General features: G+C 43.7%; 1 protein-coding gene across 3 annotated transcripts in view; it reads left to right on the top strand.

Moving 5' to 3' along the window:
- The window catches only part of LOC115197006 (non-muscle caldesmon), a 76703-nt gene that overhangs the window by 29130 nt on the left and 33680 nt on the right, over nucleotides 1-13893 (top strand). For all 3 annotated transcript variants that reach the window (XM_029758120.1, XM_029758118.1, XM_029758119.1), the window contains exons 3-4: nucleotides 9261-9708; nucleotides 9843-9994. In XM_029758120.1, coding sequence (XP_029613980.1) covers nucleotides 9261-9708; nucleotides 9843-9994 — 600 coding nt within the window. The remainder of the gene's footprint in view (nucleotides 1-9260; nucleotides 9709-9842; nucleotides 9995-13893) is intronic.

Below are 13893 nucleotides of genomic sequence, written 5' to 3'. Positions count from 1 at the left end.
GGCATTGCGTCACTTAGTTGGGTTGTTTTATTTAAAAAACTGCCCGGGTTATTGATACTGGGTGCAGGGCCAGATCAGAAAACTGGAGGTGTAGTTAAGTAGGGGTGTGGACTTAAAATCGTTATTTTTAACCACCCATGAAAGTAAATGTCTCAGCCAGTTGAAATCATGAATCAGCATAATTTTTATGGATATATACAAAGAACTATCAATAGAAAACAGGTAAAACAACATAAAGTTTGAACTCTTTCCAGCTTCAGTTTGAAGTGATCGTGCTAGCTGTGTTGTTGGCTAGCTTCTCTGAACAACATTGTCCTGACGAGAGAGCACATTTTCTATGCTAGGTGAAATCGTGCATCATTAGCTCATTGTTATGTATGTATTCAAATAAATGTCACTAGATATGTGGGGGGAAAAATAAGTACAAATTGAATTTGTAGTAATTAAACTTAACATGATGAACAGGAATGACATTTACTCAAACCAAATCAATCAAATCAAATGTTATTTGTCACATGCGCCGAATACAACTGGTGTAGACTTTGCCGTGAAATGCATTCTTACGACTCCTTCCCAACGATGCAGAGATTAAAAATAAAACAGATAACAGAGTAACACGAGGAATAAAATAAAATACACAGGAATGGAGCTATATTCAGGAAGTACCAGTGCCAGATCAATGTGGAGCTATATACAGGAAGTATCCGTACCAGAGGTATGAACTATTTGAGGTAGATACGTTCATGAAGGTAGGGTAAAGTATCTAGACATCAGGATAAAAAATAACATGAGTTAAATAAAAAAACAGAGTAGCAGCAGCAAATGACGAGTGTAAAAGTGTGTGTGTGTGAGTGTGCATGTGCGTGTGTAATGTGTGTGTGTGCATATGTAGTGTACGTGAATGTGTGGGAGTTTTGTGTGGGAGTGACAATGCAGTGTATGTGAGTGAGTGTGTACATGGTGTGTATATACAGTCTAGTGAGTGTGCGTTGGCTCAGTGCAAGATAAGAGTCAGTGCAGATAGATAATGATTGGCCAGTAATGTCAAGGACATGGAGGTGCTGGGCCTCAAATCAAAATAAAATAAAATGTTATTTCACATGCTTTGTAAACAATAGTTGTTGTTTACTTATGGCCTTTCCCAACAATGCAAAATATTTGTAAAAATAATATCACGAGGAATAAATAGACAATGAATAACGATAATTTGGCTGTATATATGGGGTACGAGTACAAGTCAATGTGCAGGTGTATGAGGTAATCGAGGAAGATGTGTACATATAGGTAGGGGTAAAGTGACTAGGCAACGGCATAGATAATAAACAGTAGCAACACCGTATGTGAGGAGTCAAAATAGTTAGTGTTAAAAGGGTCAATGCAGATAGTCCTGGGTAGCTATTTGGTGTTTAGTATTCTCATGGCTTGGGGGTAGAAGCTATTCAGGTTCTTGTTGGTTCCGGACTTGGTGCATCGGTACCCCTTGCCATGTAGTAGCAGAGAGAACAGTCTATGACTTGGGTGGCTGGAGTTTTGACAATTTTTAGGGCTTTCCTCTGACACGGTCTGGTATAGAGGTCCTGGATGGCAGGGAGCTCGGCCCCAGTGATGTACTGGGCCATACTTATAGTCGGAGTGAAGGTAGAAGGTTTATCTCTCATCTTGGTAGCCCCTTGATGGCAAGGCAAGCTCTGGATAATGGAGATCATTCTCCTGCTGTATGATAAGCCTTGGCAACTCCCGTTATGCAGGGATCTGCTGACCCAAGCGATCAGAGAGAGTTTCCCCCCTTAACCGGATGCCATATCCCTCTGGGCTTGGCCCATGAGAGGTTAAATCTGGATGTGACAGGCTTGCCTCCCGGAGTCATTGAGACTATCCAGAGTGCTAGGGCTCCTTCTATACCCTCACTGTATGGAAAGAAATGGTGTGACCAAAAACAGATCGTTCCTAGCCTGGTGGGTAGGAGCTTTGGGCCAGTAACTGAAAGGTTGCTGGATTGAATCCCCGAGCTGACAAGGTAAAAATCTGTCGTTCTGAGCAAGGCAGTTAACCCGCTAATGTCGATCAAGGCAGCCCCCCGCAGTTCTCTGATTCAGAGGGTTTGGGTTAAATGCGGAAGACACATTTCTGTTGAATGCATTCAGTTGTACAACTGACTAGTATCCCCCTTTCCCTGTGCTCTCTAACTGAGGTTTTATGCTTCCTGCAGGACCTTTTGGACTGAGGGAAGGCTGTCTTTCCAGCCACTATCTCGGCCTGTCATATAGGCTTAAACAAGGACAAGGTGGGAAAACACCCCTTGTTATGTCGTTTCATGAAGGGGGTGTGTTGCTTATGTCCAGTTCCCAAGCCTTTAGTCCCGTCATGGATTTGTCTATTGAGCTTGAAGCTATTTCACAGCAGCCTTTTGACCTCTGGAAAGTGTGGAGAAATATCTCTCCTTTAAGACCACTTTAATGGTCACGATTAGGTCCGCAAAGCAAGTGACTGAACTACATGCACTGTCAGTTCACCATTCGTGACTACAGTTTGCCCTGGGATTTAACCTTGTTTCCCAACTTCGTCTTTTTACCTAAGGTCAGCGGCAATTACAATTGCCTCACCTTGGAGCTTGTGGCATTCCACCTGATGCCTTTCCCTTCTACAGAAGAGGAGCGGCTCCTCCGTTTGTGTCCAGTACGCACACTGCGCATTTACTTGGATAGGACGAGAGCAATGCGCAAGAGCGACCAACCCTTGTGTCCTGGGCAACTCCCTGCAAGGGGAGGCCCCTCTCTCGTCAACGGTTGTCACATTGGATTGTGGAAACTATTATATTGGCCAATAATAGCAGCTACAGGAGGGCCTGAGGGCTCACTCCAACAGACGTATGGCTACCTCTTGGGCATTGTTCAAGGGCATCTCCTTAAAGGAGATTTGTGATGTGGCTTGTTTGGAATCCCATTATACTTTTATGAGGTTCTACCGACTAGACATAACTGCACTTTCATTGGCACACACTGCCCTTTGTGAGACTGCCTGGATTCGTAGAGTATGTGCTATACAGGAGTTGGCCATATCCCACTGTGAGCTATTGAAACAAATATATGAATGAGAACTTAGAGTTACTTGCGTAACCCTGGTTCTTTGATATATGAGTGAGATAGTTCACCACATTTTCCTACTCGCAAGAGTGTGAAGAAGTTTTGCATGCTTGAGAAGGAACAGAGTGTGGGAGAGTGGCTCTTTAGTATGAGGGGAGGGGCTCCCTCATTCACCACTTGATCTGTCTGTCTCCGACAGACGTGTATTATTGGTTCTTGGAGCTAGTTAGAGATTCTGGTGAATCCCACTGTGAGATACAGTATCGCACTCATAATATCGGAGAACCGGGGTTCCACAAGTAACCTTAACCAGACCGCACACACGCGTGAGTCCGCATGCGCCATCACGCGCATGTTGATTTGTCCCCCCACACCAGACGCGATCAGGACACGTAGGTTGAAATATCAAAAACTCTGAACCAACTATATTAATTTGGGGACAGGTCAAAAAGCATTAAACATTTATGGCAATTTAGCTAGCTAGCTTGCTGTTGCTAGCTAATTTGTCCTGTGATATAAACATTGGGATGTTATTTTGCCTGAAATGCACAAGGTCCTCTACTCTGACAATTAATCCACAGATAAAAGGGTAAAAGTTAGTATTCTAGTAATCGCTCCTCCTTCAGGCTTCTTCTTCTTCTTTGGTCTTTATATGGCGGTTGGCAACCAAATTTAAGGTGCATTACCACAACGTTCTAGACTGGAGTGTGGATCACAATTCATCTTTCAATCACCCACGTGGGTATATACTCATAAAAACCAATGAGGAGATGGCACGTGGGTATATTCAGGGCGGCAGGTAGCCTTTTGGTTCGAGCATTGGGCCAGTAACCAAATGGTTGCTGGATCAAATCCCTGAGCTGACAAGGTAAAAATCTGTCGTTCTACCCCTGAACAAGGCAGTTAACCAACTGTTCCTAGACCGTCATGGTAAATAAGAATTTTTTTCTTAACTGACTTGCCTAGTTAAATAAAAATAAATAAACATATGCTCCTAAAAACCAATGAGGAGATGGGAGAGGCAGGACTTGTCGAACGTCACAAATATAACTAAGTTCTATTTTAGCGACTGGCTACGCAGACAGAGCGTGAGCAGTGTGGGTGCAATGATTGAATAACATGTTTGTGTACATTTATTTTGCAACGCTCGTGCACACTACGCGTGCGGTCTGGTCAGCATGTAAGTTTCCTCTTTGTCCCCAAGGATCATAATAGTTCAGGGAGATCAAACTTCAAGACAACTGTCAAGATTGGTTTGGGGTTTGCTGTTATTCAATCTCTGTGTCGTTGACACTCGCATGCTGCTCTCTCAACAACGTAATTGCAAGCCCAGATTCAGACCTGCTTCCTTTCTCGTTGTTTTCAGAGTCATTACAGTATCATGACATGCCAGAGCCATGGCATAAACATTCCTCTCCAACAGGTGCCTGTAGCCTTTATAGGGTAGTGTCTTTGGTGCCAGAACGAACCACTTCATAACATCTAAACAACATCTACATGACTAAACACCTGAAGAATCACACTACCACAAATACTACCCATTATTTCTGATAATATATATAACCTGCCATCTGGAAACATCAATTTACTTTAGTAGCTAACCTGTTTAATCAACATTGGAATGTCTGGTGGGAGCATTCCATTCAGCCAGCTCCTGCGAAGATGAAACAGACTTTCATTACAGGGCTGTTTTAATGAATGGGGGATAGAGAGAATAAAGAAGTAGAGGGATAGGGAGAAAGAGGTGCGCTGCTAATCTGTTAATCACTCTTTCTGGTAATTGATAGAAGGTTCATGGAGTCGTTCAGCCAGATGCAGATGTTTGGACTAACCTGGGGAGACCCCTGTGAAGTTACACAATGAAATATAACTACTAAATGTCCTGTGGTCGTGTTGTACGAAAAGCAACACAGTATTGGTCTAGAGTCAAGTATCGTGCAGTGACTGCAGTCGCATTATAAGAAAAAAGTCAACACATTGTTAGTCTAGACTCTAGAGGTAGATATCGTGAGGTGACTGCGGTCTTTTTGTAACTAACATAAGAAAAACCCAGTGTTTATTCAGCAGGTGTTGTGGTGAGGACAAAATGGATGTGTGGTGATGAAAGGATAGTTAACATATCTTCTGTTTCGTCTGGACCACAGCCATGTCAATATTCAAATCAAATCAAATCAAATCAATTTATATAGGCCTTCGTGCATCAGCTGAAATCTCAAAGTGCTGTACAGAAACCCAGCCTAAAACCCCAAACAGCAAGCAATGCATGTGAAAGAAGCACGGTGGCTGGGAAAAACTCCCTAGGAAAAACTCCTGAGAAAGGCCAAAAACCTAGGAAGAAACCTAGAGAGGAACCAGGCTATGAGGGGTGGCCAGTCCTCTTCTGGCTGTGCCGGGTGGATATTATAACAGAACATGGTCAAGATGTTAAAATGTTCGTAAATGACCAGCATGGTCAAATAATAATAATCATAGTAGTTGTCGAGGGTGCAACAAGCACGTCCGGTGAACAGGTCAGGGTTCCGTAGCCGCAGGCAGAACAGTTGAAACTGGAGCAGCAGCATGGCCAGGTGGACTGGGGACAGCAAGGAGTCATCATGCCAGGTAGTCCTGAGGCATGGTCCTAGGGCTCAGGTCCTCCGAGAGAAAGAAAGAAAGAGAGAAAGAGAGAATTAGAGAGAGCATATTTACATTCACACAGGACACCGGATAAGACAAGAGAATACTCCAGATGTAACAGACTGACCCTAGCCCCCCGACACATAAACTACTGCAGCATAAATACTGGAGGCTGAGACAGGAGGGATCAATATTGAGCAACCTGGGGGAACACGAGGACAGTGCTCCCTTGTGCACTTAAAAAAAATGGATCTTCAAAAATGTAGGACATCTGGATTTTTGAGCTTTTCCACCATTTGAATACTTTGAAACAAATGAATAGCTCACAAAATAAAATGCTGATATGTACATGTATACTGATTGCATAGCATTATTGCCCTGTTAATTGGTTCTCAAAGAGGAGATGATGGTAAAATTCACAGCCTTATCCACTTTTATCACCATTTAGGCTCCCCACCCACTGCCTATCCACCATGGCCAACACATGATTGCCTACCATGGCCCTCACATTGGGCTCCACCTCTCTCCCTGCAGTTAGTCTAAGCCCTTGTTTACACTGGCTCTTAAGCGCTCATTACAGAAATCACTTAATTTAATGTTGGTTGACGGTAGGTAGCGGCTCTCAACTTCCAGGTGCCAGTTCATTTGTCCAGCTGTGTTGTCTCTGGGTCCCAGCAGGGCCTGTTGTCCTCATAAGCCCCATGTCTGTTTGACTCTCTATCCCCTGGTATCACCATTAAGATTAGCCTCTGTACTAAAATAACCCAGGGCTGATTCAGTGTTCAGCTGTAGCAATCTCAGATATTTTTTTATTTTTATTTCCACCCACACCTCGTCACTCCTCTCCCAACCCAAGTGTGAGTGTGTGTGTGTGCTTGGGTTGGGATAGGAGTGATGAGGTGTGGGTGGAAATAAAAACACACCACATCACACACACACACACACACACCACATATACACACATACATATGTTAGCCTGTGGCACCGGCTGTAGAGGAGAAATAACACCAGAGTCTACAGAGGGCTGTTCCAGCTGTTTTCCTGCATTGTGTGTTTGATCTGGTCCTGTTGGTGTTAATTGATGGGCTCAGAAGCTTCCGTCCTCATTTACACCTCTCATCCTGTTATCCATCCCCAGCACTCGCTAGGCCACTGGGAGACAGCTTTGTAAGCTGTGTGTGGGCCACGGTCGCTCTCACTGACACTGTAGTTGACGTGTTTAGCCTTTACTCTAGAAGCCATGTTTGCCACATACTACAGAACACATTTGGCACTTTGGGATGTTTCATGCCAACCAAAACATCTCAAAGCTGTAGTCCTCTCTCCACCATCTGACTCAGTTTAGCTTTAAATTGATCGTAATAAGTAGTCCTATTACCTTAATGACTGGATTTACAGGCACTTATTCAAAGGAAATTGAACATTATAGCCATAATGGTTAGTTTTATCCAGATTTGTTCTTCCTTGACACATTCTTTAAGGGCTTCCTGACATTGTCAAGGGTTGTAATTTACTATAATGTTTTCAGGCTCAGTTAGGCAATCCTTGCATTCAAGCACCCTTATATACACTGCTCAAAAAAATAAAGGGAACACTTAAACAACACAATGTAACTCCAAGTCAATCACACTTCTGTGAAATCAAACTGTCCACTTAGGAAGCAACACTGGTTGACAATAAATTTCACACGCTGTTGTGCAAATGGAATAGACAACAGGTGGAAATTATAGGCAATTAGCAAGACACCCCCAATAAAGGAGTGGTTCTGCAGGTGGGGACCACAGACCACTTCTCAGTTCCTATGCTTCCTGGCTGATGTTTTGATCACTTTTGAATGCTGGCGGTGCTTTCACTCTAGTGGTAGCATGAGACGGAGTCTACAACCCACACAAGTGGCTCAGGTAGTGCAGCTCATCCAGGATGGCACATCAATGCGAGCTGTGGCAAAAAGGTTTTCTGTGTCTGTCAGCGTAGTGTCCAGAGCATGGAGGCGCTACCAGGAGACAGGCCAGTACATCAGGAGACGTGGAGGAGGTCATAGGAGGGCAACAACCCAGCAGCAGGACCGCTACCTCTGCCTTTGTGCAAGGAGGAGCAGGAGGAGCACTGCCAGAGCCCTGCAAAATGACCTCCAGCAGGCCACAAATGTGCATGTGTCTGCTCAAATGGTCAGAAACAGACTCCATGAGGGTGGTATGAGGGCCCGACGTCCACAGGTGGGGGTTGTGCTTACAGCCCAACACCGTGCAGGATGTTTGGCATTTGCCAGAGAACACCAAGATTGGCAAATTCGCCACTGGCGCCCTGTGCTCTTCACAGATGAAAGCAGGTTCACACTGAGCACGTGACAGACGTGACAGAGTCTGGAGACGCCGTGGAGAATGTTCTGCTGCCTGCAACATCCTCCAGCATGACCGGTTTGGCGGTGGGTCAGTCATGGTGTGGGGTGGCATTTCTTTGGGGGGCCGCACAGCCCTCCATGTGCTCGCCAGAGGTAGCCTGACTGCCATTAGGTACCGAGATGAGATCCTCAGACCCCTTGTGAGACCATATGCTGGTGTGGTTGGGTTCCTCCTAATGCAAGACAATGCTAGACTTCATGTGGCTGGAGTGTGTCAGCAGTTCCTGCAAGAGGAAGGCATTGATGCTATGGACTGGCCCGCCCGTTCCCCAAACCTGAATCCAATTGAGCACATCTGGGACATCATGTCTCGCTCCATCCACCAACGCCACGTTGCACCACAGACTGTCCAGGAGTTGGCGGATGCTTTAGTCCAGGTCTGGGAGGAGATCCCTCAGGAGACCATTTGCCACCTCATCAGGAGCATGCCCAGGCGTTGTAGGGAGGTCATACAGGCACGTGGAGGCCACACACACTACTGAGCCTCATTTTGACTTGTTTTAAGGACATTACATCAAAGTTGGATCAGCCTGTAGTGTGGTTTTCCACTTTAATTTTGAGTGTGACTCCAAATCCAGACCTCCATGGGTTGATAAATTGGATTTCCATTGATTATTTTTGTGTGATTTTGTTGTCAGCACATTCAACTATGTAAAGAAAAAAGTATTTAATAAAAGTATTTCTTTCATTCAGATCTAGGATGTGTTGTTTAAGTGTTCCCTTTATTTTTTTGAGTAGTATATATACTTTACTAGGCAAGTCAGTTAAGAACACATTCTAATTTTCAATGACAGCCTAAGAAGAGTGGGTTAACTGCCTTGTTCAGGGGCAGAATGACAGATTTTTACCTTGTCAGCTCGGGGATTCGATCTTGCAACCTTTCAGTTACTAGTCCAACACTCCAACCACTAGGCCACCCGCCACCCCTCAGAGGCCTTTCATGTTATAAACTGTATCTAGCAAAATCTACTTCCCTCTCAGACCAGGGGTGAGTTTCCCAAAACGTTCGTAGCACTAACATCTTTTTTCGTCCATTGCCTACCAAAGGACTTATAATAGGTTAGGTCACCATTCAGATGAACATCATCAGCTATTCTTGGTTGAGTTCCCAAAACCTTTGTGGCACTAAGATCGTTTTATCTCTCCTCTTTGTGTCCCAGGTATGAGAGTGATCTGAAGCCTATCAGCAGCTCTCCTTCTATGGAGGAGGATGAGGGCTTCAGTGACTGGACCCAGCGGTTGGAGAGACGCCGGCAGCAGGCCCAGCGCATGGAGGAGCTCAGTCAGGCCCCAGAGGAGCAGGACCAGAGGCCCCTGAATGGTGCCGCAAAGGCCCCCACACCACATACCCTCTCTGCCTCAGCCACCCCCACCACATCCACCTCTCGTCTGCAGAGACAACACAAGGCAGAAGCTGAGGATGAGGAAGAGAAGAAGTTGGGAAGAAAGGAAAGTGAGAGGAAAAGGAGGGAGCGAGAGGAGGTGGTGAGAGAAGAGAGGGTGCAAAAGGAGAGGGAGAGAGAAGAGGAGGGAGCAAAACAGAGGCAGGAGAAGATGAGGGTACTCAAGAAGAGAGAGGAGGACCAAAGACCAGATGCTAAGGAGAAGGTATTCTTGTGCATTATTTGTAATTATATGCTAATATGTGATTAATTAAGAACATTTACAAATTAGAATATGATTATTCAAAAATGCATGGCCTTGAAGTAGTCAACCATGGAAATGTTTAATGTTCTTTACAGTTCCAGTTGAAGGAGAAGAGAAAAGATGTGAAGGTCTCCTACACATCCCAAGTCGTCCTGCAGACGGAGGCAAAGCATGCTAACACCAACGGAGACACAGCTGGGGAGGAAATTACATCATATATGGCCAAAACCAAATTAAGAGCTCCCAGGTAAATCAGGGTGTATTATGGTATATGGATATGTATCACTAGATCTGTTTCCACATTCTATTACATGGCAAGAAAATCACATTGCAATTCACATTGGGACGGTTTCAGACATAGGAAATGTACGCCTTTCCTATGCGCTTACTGTACCTTATGTAGGTGCGTAACGGGCATTGCATGTGTGGTTTTCATTAAGCAGGGTTTTCAGTAAATTTCTCTAAAGCCATCCCTTTAAATTTGGTGAACTTTTAATTTGAAATTTTTCAACAGACTCAATAGAATATATGGAGAAAAAAGGTTCAGAATATTAGGTATCAATGAAAGAAAGCCATGTAAATGCACACATATTCGTCTCATTTTCAGCATCAATTGGTAGATTTAAAAATACTGATCTTGTATACAGGGCATTCGGAAAGTATTTAGTTCCCCTCCCTTTTTACACATTTTGTTACGTTACAGCCTTATTCTAAAACGGATTAAATACAACATTTTACTCATCAATCTACACACAATACCCAGTAACAAAGTGAAAAACAAAATGTACAAAAAAAATGAAGGAATACCTTATTTACAGAATTATTCTCTAAATTGAGCTCAGGTGCATCCCGTTTACATTGATCATCCTTGATATGTTTCTACAACTTGATTGGAGTCCACAAGTGGTAAATTCAATTGATTGGACATGGTTTGGAAAGGCACACACCTGTATATATAAGGTCCCACAGTTGACAGTGCATGTCAGAGCAAAAAGTTCAAGGAATTGTCCAAGAAGCTCCTAGACAGGATTGTGTCGAGGCACAGATCTGGGGAAGGAGACCCCAAGAACATAGTGGCCTCCATAATTCTTAAATGGAAGAAGTTTGGAACCACCAAGACAATTGCTCGAGCTGGCCGCCCGGCCAAACTGAGCAATTAGGGGAGAAGGGCCTTGGTCAGGGAGTTGACCAAGGACCCGATCGTCACTCTGACAGAACTCCAGAGCTCCTCTGTGGAGATGGGAGAAACTTCCAGAAGAACCAACCATCTCTGCAGCACTCCATCAATCAGGCCTTTATGGTAGAGTGGCCAGACGGAAGTCAATCCTCAGTAAAACGCACATGACAGCCCACTTGGAGTTGACCAAAAGGCACCTAAAGGACTCTCAGACCATGAGAAACAAGATTCTCTAGTCTGACCTGAATGCCAAGGTTTACGTCTGGAGAAAACCTGGCACCATCCCTATGGTGAAGCATGGTGGTGGCAGCATCATGCTGTGGGGATGTTTTTCAGTGGCAAGTACTGTGAGACTAGTCAGTTTCGAGGGAAAGATGAACGGAGCAAAGTACAGACAGATTCTTGATGAAAACCCCAGAGTGCTCACGACATGAGACTGGAGCGAAGGTTCACCTTCCAACTGGACAACGACCCTAAGCACACAGCCAAGACAACGCAGGAGTGGCTTCGGGACAAGTTTCTGAATGTCCTTGAGTGGCCCAGCTAGAGACTGGACTTGAACCCGATCGAACATCTCTGTAGAGACCAGGGAAATAGATGCAGTGATGCTCACCATGCAACCTGACAGACCTTGAGAGAATCTGCAGAGAAAAATGTGAAAAACTCCCCAAATACAGGTGTGCCAAGCTTGTTGCATCATACCCAAGAAGACTTAAAGTTGTAATTGCTGCCAAAGGTGCTTCATCAAAGTGCATGCTTAGTCCCCTCCTGTACCCCCTGTATTCCCTGTTCACCCACGACTGCGTGGCCAAGCACGACTCCAACACCATCATTAAGTTTGCTGACTGACAACGATGAGACAGCCAGTAGGGTGGATGTCAGAGACCTGGCAGTGTGGTGCCTGGACAACAACCTCTCCCTCAATGTGAGCAAGACAAAGGAGAGGATCGTGGACTACAGGAAAAGGAGGGCCGAATACGCCCCCATTCACATAGACGGGGCTGTAGTGGAGCGGGTCGAGAGTTTCAAGTTCCTTGGTGTCCACATCACCAGCAAACTATAATGGTCCGACTATAATGGTCCATCTGAGTCATTCAGATGTTCATTGGCAAACTTCAGACGGGCATGTATATGTATTCTTGAGCAGGGGGACCTTGCGGGCGCAAACGTACAAAATCAGCAGGGGATCAAATAGTTTTTTCCCCCACTGTAGATACTTTTGTACCTGTTTCCTCCAGCATCTTCACAGGGTCCTTTGCTGTTGTTCTGGGATTGATTTGCACTTTTCGCACCAATGTACATTAATCTCTAGGAGACAGAACGCGTCTCCTTCCTGAGCGGTATGATGGCTGCGTGGTCCCATGGTGTTTATACTTTGTACTATTGTTTGTACAGATGAACGCTGTACCTTCAGGCATTTGGATATTGCTCCCAAGGATGAACCAGACTTGCGGAGGTCTACCATTTTTTTCTGAGGTCTTGGCTGATTTATTTTGATTTTCCCACAATGCCAAGCACAGAGGCACTGAGTTTGAAGGTAGGCCTTGAAATACATCCACAGGTACACCTCCAATTGACTCAAATGATGTCAATTAGCCTATCAGAAGCTTCTAAAGTCATGACATAATTTTCTGGAATTTTCCAAGCTTTTTAAAGGCACAGTCAACTTACTGTACATACATATTGACCCACTGTAATTGTGATACAGTTAATTATAAGTGAAACAATCTGTCTGTAAACAATTGTTGGAAAAATGAATTGTGTCATGCACAAAGTAGATGTCCTAACCGACTTGGCAAAACTATAGTTTGTTAACAAGAAATTTGTAGATTGGTTGAAAAACAAGGTTTAATGACTCCAACCTAAGTGTATGTAAACTGTCCTGTGTGGCTCAGTTGGTAGAGCATGGCGTGGGTTCGATTCCCACGGGGGACCAGTACGGAAAAATAAAAAAAGTATGAAATGTATGCATTCACTACTGTAAGTCGCTCTGGATAAGAGCGTCTGCTAAATGACTTAAATGTAAATGTAAACTTCCAACTGCAACTATTGTTTTTTTATTGTGTTTATTTTTTATAATTTTTTTTACTTTAGTTTATTTTCTAAATATTTTCTTAAATCTATTTTCTTAAAACTGCGTTGTTGGTTAAGGGCGTGTAAGTAAGCATTTCATGTTGTACATTTGATTTAATTTCAATGAAGGGTCTGAATACTTATGTAAATGTTATACTTCAGTTTTTATATATATATATATATATATATATATATATATATATATATATATATATATATATATATATATATATATATATATATACATCAACATGGCACCTTTTCCACAGTATATATATGGCTACAGAAGCATATAGCTTGGGTCTCCAAATTTCATCCAAAATTATAAGGCCAGCATTTAATAAACTTCACTGTGGAAAAGGTGCCATGTTGATGTGCTTCCGTTTGCTGTAAGATGACTCGTTTCACATTTGTCTTTAGCAATCACAAAGTAAAATAGATCTACAGCAATTGTAATTTATATTTACAATCCCCCTTATCCAAACGGCTTACTAATTTACCTAGCTCTTATCAATAGCCCTTATCAATTTGTAAATGACAGTGCATGGAGAATGGTGTTATTTCTATGGGAAATAAAGAAAGTAGATGTTGCTCCACTTGGAACCGACAGGTTGCTCGATGTTATTCATCGTTTCATCACGCTTAAAGGTGGTGGAATTATGAGGGAATTAAGTCAAGGTCAGAATGCAGCGTATCTGTTGACACATCTCCGCCACACTTTCATTTCTTTGATTTTCACCCCAAATGAATAGTGGGTCAGGTCAGAATTAGTGTAGAGAGAAAAGTGCATAAAAAGGGAATTACGTTCCATTTACGCGTGACAACCTCAGGTCGGAATTCCCCCCTAAGTGACTACTAGATGTTTCACATTCTAAACCATTAGGAGACAGAGATAT

The sequence above is a fragment of the Salmo trutta genome, chromosome 7 (assembly GCF_901001165.1).
Source record: "Salmo trutta chromosome 7, fSalTru1.1, whole genome shotgun sequence".
NCBI lineage: Eukaryota > Metazoa > Chordata > Actinopteri > Salmoniformes > Salmonidae > Salmo > Salmo trutta.
Note: the sequence above shows the minus strand (reverse complement) of the source record. Positions and strands in the feature narration are given on the sequence as shown.